General features: G+C 46.9%; 1 protein-coding gene across 2 annotated transcripts in view; it reads right to left on the bottom strand.

Moving 5' to 3' along the window:
- Positions 1 to 1,590: 1,590 nt before the first annotated feature.
- The window catches only part of LOC126544963 (uncharacterized), a 101,774-nt gene continuing 86,907 nt past the window's right edge, over positions 1,591 to 16,457 (bottom strand). For both annotated transcript variants that reach the window (XM_072285027.1, XM_050192547.3), the window contains one exon: positions 1,591 to 11,565. In XM_072285027.1, coding sequence (XP_072141128.1) covers positions 10,819 to 11,565 — 747 coding nt within the window. In that variant the 3' untranslated portion in view covers positions 1,591 to 10,818. The remainder of the gene's footprint in view (positions 11,566 to 16,457) is intronic.

Below are 16,457 nucleotides of genomic sequence, written 5' to 3'. Positions count from 1 at the left end.
GCTTCAATTGGACAAGTTGGGCATCACGTTAACTTCAATTTGACGACCATATGTGTTACTTGTTGACCAGATAGCTTCAATAGGTTTATCAACTGGTTTACCAATGGGATGTAATTGGTACCCTCCAACTGGTGGCGAAATTGTAATTGGTTTACAACCAATTGGGCCCAATTGGTATTTCTCCAATTGGACCTATAATTCTTTTTTTTTTGACTGGGTAGAAAAACGGTAATACCAAATATAGTGTTCTATCTCGTCGACGAGCCATTTGGGTTCGCCGTTAATGTATACCATCGAGGCATGTGCATAATCGTGCATTGCCAACAGATGTTTATCACGGCCTGCAACGTACTAGGCTCGATCCGTATAGGGAAGAAAGATTTGCGCGCTTCAAGTTGACTGGATATTGCACTCAGCTAGATCACTAAATATTATAGCATATCCTAGCCTGATCACACCTCTAAATAATCTATTATGCTTATTATATGCTACAACAATGACAATACTACTTTAATAAAAAACTAGAAGCTTCTGTATAGCACAGGGCTTGCAAAAGCTGTCGGAATCACTACGTCAAGCCCACTAATCACGATGCCAATGTGCAGCAAAAGCGCACGCCAGCAAGCGATCGAACGGCGATCACGGTTTTCGTGTTCGTGGTACTGCACTGCAAATGCCACAGTTTGAAATGAGGACAGTGGCATGCTAGTGTGACGTCACCAACCCGAGAATCCAGGCCTTCGTATTGAGAGAGACACTGCTGTTCTCCAGATACGAGCTCTCTGATTAAAGATGAGAATTCACATATCGCGAAAGGGTGCATCGTTGCATCGAAGACTTACCTTTTGTTTTCCAAGCTGTTTTCATTATTGCTGCTTGGTTTGAATATGTTTGCACACTTGAAAGAGGAACGAAAAAAAAATTCAGTGGAGATTTAGCGGTAAATGCGAGAAAATTGCCTTAGCATTACGTCGCACCTCTGCGAGGTCCCAGATCCATGATTTAAACCCCGCTCACCACGTTACAAAGTGTTGTTCAGGTACTCACTTGACGCACCACATACTGGATCTTTGAGGAGCGAAGTGCAACTGACGATGGTCAGTAGAACAGTGTACCTGCCATGCAAAAGACCGCTCTCACCCAAGCCAGTATGGCGCTGCTCATAGGCGGCGCCACTGCGTTCACAATATGGCGGCGCCTACGAAAAAACGGCTCTTTTGAACTTTCATCCCCCTCTGCACCTCTACCACGTGACCGGTTTCCCGCACTTCACACGCGTACGCTTTTTTTCCCACTTTGATACCTAACGCATTAAAAATGGGAAAGCAGTAGTGTAGCAGCTGCTACCGGAAGGGGTACAACGCCTGCCCAGTCTTCAGGGACAGCTTTCCCGCGAGGCAGTCCGTCAAGCTATAGTGGCCGGCGTAGCCATTTTCGCGATAAGCCTGTACGGTCACAGTTTGTCTTATAACATTGAAAACTTAGCCGTGGTTCTCTTGATGAAGCCATGCATAGAGACACTTCGCCTTCGTGTGAACCATGACCCGTATCGCCATTAGTTGGGCAGATGTGCGATGCAGACAAGCGTAATTGTGAATTAGTAAAACGTATTTTATTGGTAACGTAGAAAACATCGCAATGCGTCATTCAGAGGCAACTGAAAAAAAACAACAAAAAAGCATCACAAGACAGTCCACAGACGAGCGAAAACGCTTTTGTTCGGAGCCAAAAGCGTTAATAAGGCTGCACTTTCTCTTTCTTTTTTTTTATTTACACAGCATATATACATGGCTGTATCAATTCACAAGCATACAAAAATTTCATCAGAGGCAGCAACATTCACGTGCGACAAACTTTCCCGTGTTAAGATGACTCATTGCTTCTGTGCGTAAAAAAATAAAAACCCGTGCGTACCATATACATTGTGCTGAATAACACACACACCGACATAATACTGTGATGAAGTTATTTCGTCTCGTAGAAATTCTGTCCTACTAGATTTACGTCGTGAGTGGCTGTAAGTGTTCCTGCAAGAAAGCACACGCAGAGTTATCACAGTCTAACGCAGCTGAAATGCAAGTGAACAACGTTTATATATCTGGCATACACATTATCAGCATTAAAAACATGACTGGAATTAGGCACTAGAAAGCTATGGCAACAAACTGAAAACGTGCTATCGAAACTTCAACAAAATTCAAAAACTATGCGAGGAAATGCCTACAGCTATCGTATATTGTTCCCTACGAGTAACAATGGATAAACACTTAAAGACAAAGGTAATTGCTTCATTAAGAAACAAAAGTATTTAAACTAGTGGAACGCTCGACTAAGGGTACGGTTTCATAAGTTGGACCCCATTCATTCTCACACAAAACGTGGAAAATATAGACGTAAGTAACAAAAAGAAAAGAGGCTAGAAATTAGTTGGAGCGAAATCGTCACGTGTCCACGTCTTCGATGGTGAAAAATATTTTAAAAAACTTCGCATTGCGGAAAGAACCTCGGACTGCAGCAACAAAAAGTAATAATACAAAATGAACAAATAAAGGCGCTATAAAAACGTCAAGTCCCAGATTTCCTGCCAGTACTCGTTCGCGTCTGGACTTGATTTCGTTTGACCAAACGTTTTTTTTTTCTTCCCACGACATGAGGGGAAATATGATATTGAAGAAACGTAGCCCACCAGTCTAAATTTAATTCATCTAGATAGGTTGTTCATTTTGTCTTCCCACACTAAAGTGAGACGCTGAATTGCTTTAGACTGGCATTCCTTCAACACTCCATTTTCTTTCATTCGTAAATTATTGAAAATGTGTTGATTACTAGCGGTGAAGCATTCGTTTAACTGAATTGAATTAGGAGGTTCCCGCACTATCCGACAGTCCAAGACACAATTGTCGGAAAGAAAGAAAGAAAGAGAAAGAAAGGAAGAAAGAAAGAAAGAAAGAAAGAAAGAAAGAAAGAAAGAAAGCTGCCATGAAACGCGCTGCAAACAAGGAAGACAAGAAAAACGAATGTGATAAAACAATTCCTGAGAACATTGATGTTTCAAGAGTCACGCCCAGCCTGTACACACCGCGATAGAAACATCGTGTAAAGAGACTATTAGCTGAGCGCATTCATTTTCTTTTTCAATGCGTAACTCGCGACATGCAGCACGCGCTTTAACGGGACTCTAAAGAGAGACAGCAAATAAGTACTGGCCGAGTACGCATATTTCGAAAACTTCTAGGCAGGCGTAATGCAAGTATTCCAGTCACTCGACCGATTTCGTGCTTTTCTTATAGTCCAGTACCTCTCACGTCCGGTCCATCCAGCCGCGATAACGGGACACCGGAACTTTAGGCAGGATGCTTATATTTCCCTTACGTCCTTTTCGTGCCTGTTTAACATATAAGCACTAACAATGGGTCTAGAAACATTTTACTGACACACCTTCATCGATGCCTATAAATGCCTATTTCGATGTTGGTGCCTATATTAGGTCTTACAGGCCCTAAAGATGCCTTTTCCCGTATTTTATAATTTATCTCCGAATGAACAGCGGACGTCCTCGTTAATCGAGCCTTATACATGCCTCAAGGACTGTTTTTGGCGCCTATATGTGCCTTAAAGGACAGCTTTAGCCTCTGTTAAAGGCGCCTAAAACAGAATTTTTAGTGCCTATACATCTGTTCTCTAGTGATAACGCTTATAGGCAGAGCGCGGCTGGGACCATTGACGATTGAAATTCTTAATTTCATCTCAGTGCCTGATTGATTGATTGATTGATTGATTGATTGATTGATTGACTGACTGACTGATTGATTGATTGATTGAGTTATTTTCAACCTTCCAAAGCAACACTGGGGTTATGAGAGACGGCGCAGTAATACAGGCTCCGGATTAATGCTGACTCTCTGCGGTTTAACGTGCACCTAAATGTAAGCAGACGCGCGTTATTTTTTTTTTTTTTTTTTCATTTCGTCCACATAGAAACGCAGTCTCCGTGGTCGGCAATCGAGCCGGCGAGCTCGTGCTCAAGCAGTAGAGCGCCATAGCCCTCTTCGGTATACCACGGTTTCTATCACACCAGTTAATTCTTCTTGGCAAGAGAGACCAATATGTGTAAATTATTACCACAGAGTTTCCTACAACAATTTACCAGTGGGAACACTTCGGGAGCTGCGAACATGGCCGTTCAACCTGCACGCGAAAGACGATTAGCACACGGATTTGTCTGTAAAGTTCGTGCTTCTGACGGCAATGGCTCTGTGACTTGCAAATTGATCATTTTTTTTTTCAGCGAGATATCGCTTTATAAGTGCAGAAAATCTCAATGATCACGCGTTGTAAGCAGGGCCTTATCTTGTTGCCTTATGCGGAGAGCAAAACAAGGTTGCCTCGAAGTTTATATAGGTCATATAAAGGCAGATAAAGCGTTGTAAACAAAGCCACAAGAACGCCTGAAGCCAAAAGCACGGAGATAGCAGACGAATTCATGCACTAACCATCCTTCCCATTGTAACTGAACTATTGCAGAGTTCCCTGCAGTAATTGTAGTAGGAAGCCCTAAGGTTATTATGGCCAAGCTTCCTTTGTCCGTTCCCAAATTATATTTCGCAAGGACGGCTGCATGGCTGAGTAAACTGGGCCGATCCCCGAGTGCTATATTTCGCCATGTTGTCGAATTCCGCCATGTTTGACCGTATTTGAGCCAATCACAGCGGCTGTACCGCCACTTGAGCCAATCAGAACTGACAACAGATGGGGAATTCGACAATGTGGCGGGCGGATCCTGGTATACAGCGCATGGTGCGTGTCTTCGCAGAGTTCAAAAGTATAACAGCGCGACTTTTTGACGAGGACGAAACCGAACAGACGAGGACCAACACTGACTTTTAACTGCCGACAATGTTTAATGCGAAGGAAATATATGAATGCACGGGAGGTACGTATTAAATGAAGATGACGAGTTGAAAGTTAGCGCTTGTTCGTGCATTTTCTTGTGTCTGGTCCTCCTGAGAAAGCAGCGCTGTTATACTTTGAGAACCAACTAGGGCAACTTTTGACCTTACTAAATACTCGCGCTAGTGACGCGGGCTAACCGTAGAGGCAGTGCAATGCCGCAGAATCCATACCAATAAGTGTTTCCAGCAGCATATTCATGCAGATCTACTAGGGAGCTATCTCCTAACTATTACAACCCCCCTGCGATGGCCTCTGGCCAGTTCCTTTAGGAGTATAATGTATCAACGTAACGTATATCGATAATTTTTTTTCCTTGGACATCTCCTAAAGGGACGTTAATGAGGAACACCGAATCAATTTAGACTGATGAGTAATATTTAACAAAAATTTTCGATAAGTTTACGGTAAGACGCATGATTACTAAAACGAGAAATCGATGACTGAACTTCTGTTTCTTGAATTTCGCGCCGAACCCACAGCAAACTGGTGCGTGACGTCACGAATTTCAATCTGTTTTCGCATTTGAGCGGTTGTGGCTCAGCAAACTTTTTTTTTTTCAAACTTGGAAAGTTCCGTTTTCGCGCTCTTCTGCAATACAGCGTAGTCCTTTTTTTTTTCTAGCAATAAAAAAATTGCCCAGGCCTGAGCAGACGCCATCAAGAATTAATGACGTCATGGCGAGATATAGTGCGGAAACTTCAATGCGGCGTCGCCACCTGTCTCTTATCTTTTTTTGTGCTTTTTCTGGCTCACAAGGTTTTTATACTCGCTGTAAGAGTGGCGTTTTGGTATTACAGAAGGGCAAACTGACTAATACATGTCACTCAAAATATTTCTCTCTTCGGTGTCCTTTTAAGGGTCGCAATAATTTTTACGCCCCGAACCAACGTTACTAGACTAGCTTCAGTTTTAAAACTCGGCGCCGTTGCGCGGAACCGCCACCCGCCCGCGCCTTCGTGGCGCTGCAGTCGCGCCCGGCTTCACTTCCTCACTAGCCGGCTACGAGGGCGGGCCGGACTAAGCACGCGGTGCAGCGTTGATGTATTCTGTGGTTCGTTGTTGAGAGCGAATTTCGCAAGCATGTCATCCTTGGAACTGTAGCCTTCGCCGAGTTTCATAAGAATGTCAGCAGACGATGCCGCCGTGCTGCGTACCTGGCTGCATAGGCCGCTATCGGAACGATGTCAACAGTTCGGCGCACCACTTTTTCTCTGCTTCCAGCAAAGCGACGCTTCGCTCGGCGTGAAACAGCGGTTCCTCGTACCGACCGGGAACTCTCTGCGAAATCAACGGCACGCGCACGTGCCACTGCTCCCGCGTTCGTCGTCGTCTTCCACAGCTGGCTGCGTGGCCGTTCATCTTTCTAGCGTAGAATTTCACTTCACTTCTGTCGTCGTAATGGGGAGGCCGCGTTTACGGGGTATGAGCCACTCATGGTCTTACGTAACGGAAAGATTTAATTTTGAAGAAATTTAATTTTGAAGAATTACAAGCGGCAAATCGCAGGCGAAGGCTGCTAACCACGCCGCCGAGCAAACTCGAGACATCGAACGCACGCGACAACTGCGGACTGCGGGCATACCGTCAGTGACGTCGTTCTCTCTCGTAGCCGATTGTGTGTGTAACCTCATAACTGAGAAATACTTTAATGAACCCTCAACCCAGTGATAAACACAGGGGCCGCACGTTTCAGTTTCGCTGATTAAGCATCTTCACGGAATGAAAAATCCGACTTCTTTCTTTTTCTGTTTTTTTTTTTTTTTTTTTTTTTGTGGCTTGTGTGTACAACGACCGACCTCATCTTTCTTTTTGTGGCGCTTCTTTGGCGTGGTGAGAAGCTTCGGTGGGGATGCAGGTCATCCTGCAATCACGCACTTAGGCCAGATATTCAGGCTCGTGAGCCTAAACTGCGCGAAACGTTAAGACGACAGGAAGAAACACACGACATTTAGAAACGCAGCTCCCGCGCTTCGCTGTATGCGTTTCTTCCTTTCGTGCAGTTTACGCTTCTTTCAGTATTAACGAACTGGCGCGATAAATCTTCTTGCTATAGGTGGATACCGCTTTCTCGTGGTATCGCTAATTCGGACAAGGGAGAACGCCAGCGAGCGCGAAACACGCGCAAACTGCCCGTCCGCACGAGCTCAAGGCTGTGACGAGGCGTCTGCAGTGGAGCCCGATGGAACAGCGTTGCCCTCTGGCGGCTGTCACAGAAGTGGCGACAGCGGCTGTAAGCGCGCGGGCGGGGAGTTTTACAACTGAAGCTAGTCTAGTAACGTTGCCCCGAACTGCGTTATGATCACACGCGTCACCATGAGTATATCGCGAAAAAAGAAAGCAATGAAAAAGCTCAGCTAATGCGCTTTCATACCAGCTATTAACGACGGTAATCTTTGGTTGCTGTTAATGACTCAAAGCTTATCGGTATACAAGGGTAGGGCTAGATATGGTCAAGCCTTCGCACAAGCCTGAAAAGCAAAATTACGAATGTAGATGAATAAAGGATTACCTTAAACAACGCGGCCGTTCAGCATTGCAGAACTGAACGGTACGACTGGCTGATTAAACACATCGATCGATTATTTGTTGAAATATTACTTCACACTGGCGCATTTTGGTCGTGAGTGATGCCGTATTAGAGGAGCCTGGACTAATTTAACCATCTGATGACTCACAATGCTCACCGAAACTTTAGATAAAGGTCTTTTCTTCTTTTATCTTTTTTCTTTATTTTAAATACGTATGAGATGCCTTATATATGCTCTAGCATAAAATGACAAATAAGACACTGCATTGTAATGCCTGCTTCATTAAGAGATTCAAAAGAACAAGTATTGTTCTTTTTGAAAATGCATTGTTTTTACAGCTGCTGCTTTCTTTCAGGCTATTGTGAGTGAGTGAGTGAGTGAGTGAGTGACTTATTTGGACGAAAAGTAAATGTTGGCAACTATAGTGTCACCATCCTCTTCACAACCAATAAGTCATTCGGTGATGTAAAAATGACATCAGGTGATAAAAAAATGCTCCAACACTAACGCATATTTCGCAAACATGCTTAAATTGTCGACAGAAAGAAATGAAAAAGAGCACCCGCAGAACAGCAGGTTATGCAGTTTCTGCGATTAGACAAGTCAATCAATCATATCAATGAAATAATACAATGAAAAAAAAACACGAACAGATTTTCATTCTTAATAGGTGGTGCCCAAATCCCATGATGATGATTATTATTATTATTATTGGCATCCTGTTTGAAACGGGCCGAAGAAAAATAGTCCCTTAGCCTGCTTGAGTTATGCAGGTTTTGCTGCATCTAACAACATCTAGCCTTTTGTCTATGTGATCTCGAGCTCAACAATCGTATATAAAACTTCTTTTTAAAATTTTATATTGTTCCTCGAATGCGAAGCGTTCTTACCGAGAAACCCGTATGGGTTTTCTTTGTAGCTTGTTGCTATATTCGGGTGGATGACAATTTTTCCTTTTCAATTTCCCTTACGTACAGTTGCAATGACTCCGGTTCCGTAACATACTATCCGCTTTTATTTTTCCATCAAAACTCTAAAACATTCCTTACCTATCTCGACTGCTGACCAGTTAATCCTTCCATTTTATTCTAATCTCATTGCTTCTGGTAGGCGGAAACTCCCTACGGGCCTCACTGGGCGAATATCTTGGCATTCCATCACGATGCGCAGAGTCGTTTCTTGGCTTTCTTTGAAGCACACACGTGCCTCATCCTGTGGCACAGATGTTTTTGTCCTCACGCAGCCATCTCCGACATCAAATAGCAAGGCACTGCCCTTTATGTTACCATACAGATTAACCCTCCTAACTACCCAATTGGATGGATGGATGGATGCTATGAGCATCCCCTCTGAAGCGGGGCGGTGGGTTGCGCCACCGATCTATTTTTCTTGTTTTGCCTAATGTCTTACCTATCTTATTTTTTTTACAGACAAAACGTTCTCCGCATTAAACTTTTCAAACAGTTATTGGGAACTCTGTTTTTGTACGCCTTCGTTGCTTGTGCTCTCCATACTTTTCTGCCACCAAACCTCCAATCGCATCTTACTGATCTACGCCCCAGTGGTGGCGCCCTCTGGATGGTTTTTCTGGTTGCATGCGGCGGCAGCGACTTCGGGAGCCGGAGATACGTCATCGATGTCGAGGTTTTAACACCACCCATGCCCTCTCCTTCTAACTTGTTTAATTCGAGAGAACAGAAACAATGCCTAAAGTGCTGGCAGAATCGAGGGGTGTGCAGAGATAACAGTATCGTCTCGCTTTAAATCTAGTAGATTTCAAATGAATAAAAACTAGTACTCTTATGGAATACGAATGATGATGATGATGATCGTTAATGGTATGCCCTTTGAATCGAGCTCGTGACAAATAATCACGAAGCCTGTACGTGTGAGCCACTTATATGCCATCGCATCGTAACCTAGCTAGCATTGTATCTCTGCTTTGTCTAATAAGATTTTCTAGGTATGTCTGCGACGATCTGGTCCCCAACTCTTGCCTTAGTTTCCGCCAATATTCCAATGATATCTTGCGGATCTCCACCACTGACTAGTTATCACTTCTTGTGAGAGTTGAACCTGAGCGCTTATGGAAGGTGGACATAACTACGGTACTAGCTGGATGGATATCAGCGCATTCTAGTACAACGTACTGAGTCGTCTCCGCAGTTTTTCTGCAATGGACGCACGTCTTATCGTGTTGCTAATATTTGCTCAGAATCGAGCTCGCGGGCGTAAGTAAGCAAGGCACTACCCATGGTGTCATCGTTAAAATTTGGTCACCATTTGTCGCGCCACCTGCCGGCAAAAAGGTAAACTAAAGGCGTGTAATACGGTTGGCGCGCCCGAGTGGCTTAGCCCGGCTGTTTCGTATAGCGTAGAGTGCGTGTCGGCTGGCGCTTGAAAACTCGTCACAGAAGAAGGCGAGATTATTAAAAGTGAGTTTTCCGACCGGTGTGCTAATTAGATGGCAAAGTAGCGCGGAACGTGTAAATGCAAACTACGTAAATTTACATGAACGCGATCAAGTCGGGTAGAGTCGGCTTCTAGGGCCGAAATGTGGTGGTGCGGTTCGTGTAAACGCTAGCGGGTCGGGCCGGGCTATCCTCGAGACGAGTTTAGCCAGCCTGCGTGACTCATCTAACTCGCTTGGAAACATGTAAAAATACATATGCAAACGCGGTCGGGCCGGGTCGGGGTAGGTCAGTTCGACTTCTGACTGGACCCGCTCGCTCGAGTTCACGCCATGAAGCAGCATGCAGCGTACACAACGTCAGTGTATAGGCGTCGTGCTGTCTCGAAGGTTTTGTGATTACACAACACTGTCATACAATTTAGCACACACGCTCACAGGTACACATTGTCTTTGAAGATGCTTACGTGGTTGCAAACTCCAAGTGCAAAGCCAAAGAAGCCTTAATTTAAGTTTACCTTTGCAAATAATGGCGGGAGGGGAGAGAAAATTTGCCAGTTCATGCTGACATTTTATGGATGGCCTGTTAAACAGCGCGCACTTATACCATGCTGAACGTTGTAGCCGAATGTTGCACAGCAACTTGCGTTGTTGCAGCGAGAGCAATACGTTCTCGTCAAAAAGCCTATTGATCGATAAAGGCCACCGTCTTTTGCGACGTACACGATCACCTGCACATTTGCATGCGGACACGACGGAGTGATAGAGACAACTTCGTAGAAGGAACTATTGGGAAAAGTCATGAAACCATCATCACCTCCCACGAGAATCCTCAAGGGGTGTCATGAAGTGCACAAAATTATCCCACAGCCAGCGCTGGCCACAGCGACGTCATCCGCCCCGAATGAATTAACCTCCTCCCCCATTCTACCACAGTTTCCGCCTGACCGTGCTTTTCGGTTTAGGCGGGGCCACGTCGTCGGCACACTGCAGGTTGCGCAGCATCTCGTCCAAAGCCAGGTACTCCTTGGCCAGCGAACGCTCTCCTCCGTCGTCCTGCTGTACTTTAGGTGGCTCCCTGTCGGCGGCTTGTGCAATGACGTCATCCAGGGCGCAGTCTTCGAACCAGACCCGGCGCATCGTCGACGACCTCGACGACCTCGGCCGCTGGTCGGAAGAGTAGTAGTCCACCTCGTCCGAGCCGCTACCGGCGTTGGTCGACGAGGAGGACTCTTCTTCGACCGAGTACGACAGGTCCGTCTCGCCCAGCCCGTTCGTGGAGGAACCGTTCGTCGAGCCCTGGCCCGAGCGGTGCGAGCGAGAGCTGTGGGAACGCGCTTCGTCGTCGCGGCGACGGCTGGAGCCCACGAGGTTCTCGTAGATGGGAGTCATGGTGGAACACTTGCCTCTGTGCTGGTGGTGGTGGTGGTTGCCGGCCGGCAACGTGATCACGTTGACGTGGTCGACGTAGTACTTGGACGCGTCTTGGGGAACGACCTCGACGGCTGTCAGCGGTTGCATCGACCGCTGGGACGAGGCGCTCGTCGGTCCCGCGGGGCAGCGCGTCGTGGCGGCGGTGCGCGGTCTCGGGTTGTCGTCCGAGCTGGTCGACTCCGAGGTGCTCGACAGGTCCGAGGTGCTTCCGGTGCTGCTCGTGGTAACAGCGTCTTGCACCTGCGGCGAGGGCGGAGGATGTTTGACCGCAGTGGTATACGCAAAGGCACGAGGCGATACTAATGCGATCAGCATTTTTCACCTACTTCAACGTCTGTCTGTTCGTCTGTTTGTATGTCTGTTCGTCTGTCTATGCGTCTGTTCGTGCGTCTGTGCGTCTGTTCGTCTGTCTGTGCGTCTGTTCGTCTGTCTGTGCGTCTGTCTGTGCGTCTGTCTGTGCGTCTGTGCGTCTGTCTGTGCGTCTGTTCGTCTGTCTGTGCGTCTGTCTGTCTGTCTGTCTGTCTGTGCGTCTGTCTGTCTGTGCGTCTGTCTGTCTGTCTGTCTGTCTGTCTGTCTGTCTGTCTGTCTGTCTGTCTGTCTGTCTGTCTGTCTGTCTGTCTGTCTGTCTGTCTGTCTGTTCGTCTGCATATTCGTCTTTCTGTCTGTGCTTCTGTTCATGCCTCTCTTCCCAGTGACTCAACGTGTACACTAGCTCGGGCCACTAGGTATGTGCTCGTTGCTCTCTAGCCGAGCAGACAATACGGTCTGCCGGGTATTCACCCTAATAAACGACTTAATTGCTGCTGACTGATGCCTGACCTATAGCTAAAACAACTCGGGTGGCTGGTGTGTGCAACTGCGTATGTGCGCGAACGGACAATTCGCACACCGAAATATACATAACACTAGCACGATCCTTAATATTTCCGCCAATAATGAATTGTCCAACACGAAGTTATATGTACACCACCACTTGAATGCCAATCGCGTTAGCGCAGACACTCGTCCCACAAAGGACGCGTTCTGTCTGATCTTTTCTGGACAGTGTAGAATTTTGCGGCATTATCGAATTCGTTTAAGAATGTGTAGAGATCGAAATAATTGATACTACACATTGCAAGTAATGGCGCAAATGATACGGACAGAGGGCGCTAGCGCATGTGCCGAGTCGTTCCTCTCTTCGAGTTTTATTTGTCGAATACGCCATGAATGTTACTTCTGAGTGACTCACAGGACGGCTACGCTCTCTCCGATTGACAAACATTATCAGGGCGGAAATAGACGGCGTCCAGGGTATAGCACCGGAACTGCGTTTTGGCGTTCACTATATGGAGTGTTTCCTTGGCTGCATAAAATAAAAAAAAAGTGCCTTTGGCAAATATCACAATTCTAACCCTTGATATAACTCACTTGGTGAGGCGGCCATGACTTCTTCCAGAAATTAAAATGTTTGATTGAGTCAGCATAATTACACTAATTACAATTTCATTTACGTCCGATCATCAACGCAAGAGGCAGAGCACTGGTTTCTTTCGCCTCCAGTAATGAACTTTGGCTGCTGAATGATGGAAGTCCTACGTTCTTACGTGGCTCCACGTACAGCAGCTGTCTTGACTTGGCTTTCGTCTCACGAAGCCTAGTCAGACGTGCAGGGTGGTTTGCGGACATAGAGACGCACGGAAGCGACCATATCCCCACGTACATCAAAATCAGAGGATTGACCGCTTCCAAAATACGGGATACGATCCAAAGAGTGGACTGGCCTAAATTTCAGTCTATTATGGAAGAACACTGCGACGCCAATCCATCTTTCGACTTGGAAGAGGCAATCAAGAGCATGGTGCAAGACACTATGCGTACTCTAACATGCTCCTCGAAACTTAATGATTTCGATGTGGAACTAGAACGACTTCGAGCAATCCGACGACGTGCTGAACGAAGATACCGACGTACTAAAACAATGGACGATCTACGGACCGCCAGGCGCACGCAAAAGAAGATACAGCGCCGGTTAGACAAGCTCGAATCGCAACGTTGGGCTGCCTTCTGTGAGTCGCTAGATCCACGCAAGCCTTTATCTCAACTATGGAGAACGGTGCGCGGACTGCGGACACTTCCCGTACAGCGATTCCCATTCAAGGCGCTTGCCCTCTCTCAAAAGAGATCGGAGATTGACGTGGCAGAGGATTTCTGCGCCAGATTATCCGGCCAACTCACAGCTACCAACATTCCATCGCCTTCGAGCAGCTGTCCGCCACCACGTGATCACCGGTTGGATCTACCATTCTCGATCCACGAACTTAAGGCAGCATTAGCTTTGTGTAGCCGCACATCAGCGCCAGGACCTGACGGAATTTTCTACCGAGCTCTGTGTCACCTGGGGGAGCGAGCGAGAGGAGTTCTTCTTGAGGTGTATAATGAATCTTGGAGAAATGGCACGCTACCAACAACCTGGAAGACAAGTCGCCTTGTTCCACTGCTGAAGCCTGGCAAGTCGCCGTTGGAGCTCTCATCATATCGCCCGATCGCTTTGGCGAGCTGTGTGGGCAAAGTGATGGAGAGGATGGTCCTAGGACGCCTGGAGTGGTACTTGGAGTACCAGAACACCTACCCAGATGCCATGGCGGGCTTCCGACGCGGTCTATCATCGATCGATAACGTCGTCGACCTGGTGACCCACATTCAACATGAGAAATGCCGTAAGCGTCTCTGCGCATCCTTATTTCTCGACGTTAAAGGGGCGTATGACAACGTTACGCATGAAGCCATCCTCTCTGCTCTCGCAGAGGTAGGAGTGGGTGGTCGGATGTTTCAATGGATACGGAGCTATCTATCCATGCGATCCTTCTTTGTAAGCACGGAGGAAGGCCATACTTCTCTACATTATAGCTACCGCGGCGTCCCCCAGGGCGGTGTACTTAGCCCCGTGTTATTTAATCTAACACTAATTGCTCTCCTTGAGCACGTGCCAACCACAGTCAGGCTATCAATGTACGCGGATGACATCTGCATATGGACATCTGCAGTAACACGCCTACAGTTGCGAGCGAGAATTCAGAGAGCCGCCACACAAACTGCTATCTACCTCCGTAATCGAGGCCTGGAAGTTTCCTCCGAGAAATGCGCACTAGTGCCATTTACGCGCAAACCCATGGCAAACTACAGTGTAACGATAAATGGCCAAATAATACGACGGGTCCGATCGTACAAGTTTCTAGGTGTCATAATCGACAGGGACTTGTCATGGAGCCCACACATATCATACGTGAAAAAACGGTTGACAGGCATCTGCCACCTGTTCAAGTTTTTCGCTGGCAAGACCTGGGGAATGTCGCCTAGTGCCATGTTACAACTGTACAGGGTGCTTTTTCTAGGATTTCTGCGATACAGCTTGCCAGCAATAAGCAACACAGGCAAAACGAATCTACGCACAATACAAAGTCTTCAGGGTCAAGTGCTCCGGATCTGTCTAGGCCTGCCTCAGAGTGCTTCAACAGTGGCTACGATAGCAATCGCTAGAGACCACCTTGTCAAGACCCACATTGAAATTGAAGTACTCAGGACCCATATAAGGCATCTAGCCAGGACTCCTCGTCACCATTTAGCCTCTCTACCAGCGGACAGGCCACAGACATCTTTCCGCCAAACGATAACTGCATATGATGAATCATTGCCAGCTTGTTTCACTCCGGCTGCGAGACCTTCGATCCCTCCATGGTGCCTCGCTCAGCCAAAAATCAACCTCGCAATACCTGGTATCTCGAAAAAAGCTGATCTGTCATCACCAGCTCTTAGACAGCTCACGCTACTATATTTGTACGAGAACTACCGTGACTCTACGCATATTTACACTGATGGATCAGGCCTTCCAAGCAGCTCCGCGGCGGCAGTCGTCATACCAGCGAAAGCTACAACAATTAAATTTAAGACGACCCACGCGACAACATCGACGGCAGCAGAGCTCGCAGCGCTCTTTACTGCCCTTCTTCACATTGGTGATGAACCGCCACACAAATGGACAATATTCTGCGATTCGAAGGCGGCACTGCAGTCTCTACTGTCACCTTTACGACTCGGACCGCACGAACAGCTAATATTCCATATTACCGAGACGTTACACCATATAAGTGATGCAGGCCATGAAATAACCTTCCAGTGGCTTCCAAGTCACTGCGGGATTATCGGCAATGAACGGGCGGATCACGCTGCCCGCTCAGCCCATACTGAGGAGCGTCACGTCCCAATTCCTGTTTCTAGAACTGACGCGGTACGGAAGCTCCGCCTACTTGCTCGGCAGCGCACCGCGTCGCAATGGAATGAGCCACATTTAAGAAATACGCGACTGTACTCACTTGATCCAACATTAAGTCTTCGAGCGCCATCACAGCTTCGCCGTAGAGACGCCACGCTGTTATATCGACTTTGGTTGGGCGTTGCCTTTACTAAAGCCTATGCCTTCCGCATAGGGATGACCGACACACCAACCTGTGACCACTGCGGCCAGGAAGAATCAATTGGCCATATTTTGTGCGCCTGCCCGCAGTACAGTCCACAGAGGGCATGCCTTAGCCACGAACTTGACCAACTGGACGACCAACCGCTATCCGAAAAAAGAATTCTACAACATCGAAAGGACCTACCTTCACAGAAGAAGGCCGTGCAAGCGCTTTTGCGCTTCTTGCGATCTACCGGCCTGTGTGAACGACTTTAACTGGAACGCCTTTTGTGTGTGTGTCTCCATGTGTGCGTTCCCTTTTTTTATTTTTTTATTTCCTTTTTTTAAATTTTTTTTTTCGTTTTCCTCTCTATCATCTTTCCAACCCCTATCCCCCATCCCCAGTGTAGGGTAGCAAACCGGAGACTCATATCTGGTTAACCTCCTTGCCTTTCCTCTTCATTCTCTCTCTCTCTCTCTCTCTCTCATTTACTTACCTTACAGCCCATATTTCAATCTACGAATTCCAGCTGTTTGCAAGGCATATCGACTCGGAACGAATTTTGGGGATGGCACAGGCGGCGATTACTTAAATATACGTTTGCTGAGTTTTATGAGCAACATGACAGCGAGCATGGCATTGGTAACAAACGAGTACACACTGCCATAGAGCACCGAGGCGCACATAACACATAAA

The sequence above is a fragment of the Dermacentor andersoni genome, chromosome 10, assembly GCF_023375885.2.
Source record: "Dermacentor andersoni chromosome 10, qqDerAnde1_hic_scaffold, whole genome shotgun sequence".
Lineage (NCBI taxonomy): Eukaryota > Metazoa > Arthropoda > Arachnida > Ixodida > Ixodidae > Dermacentor > Dermacentor andersoni.
Note: the sequence above shows the minus strand (reverse complement) of the source record. Positions and strands in the feature narration are given on the sequence as shown.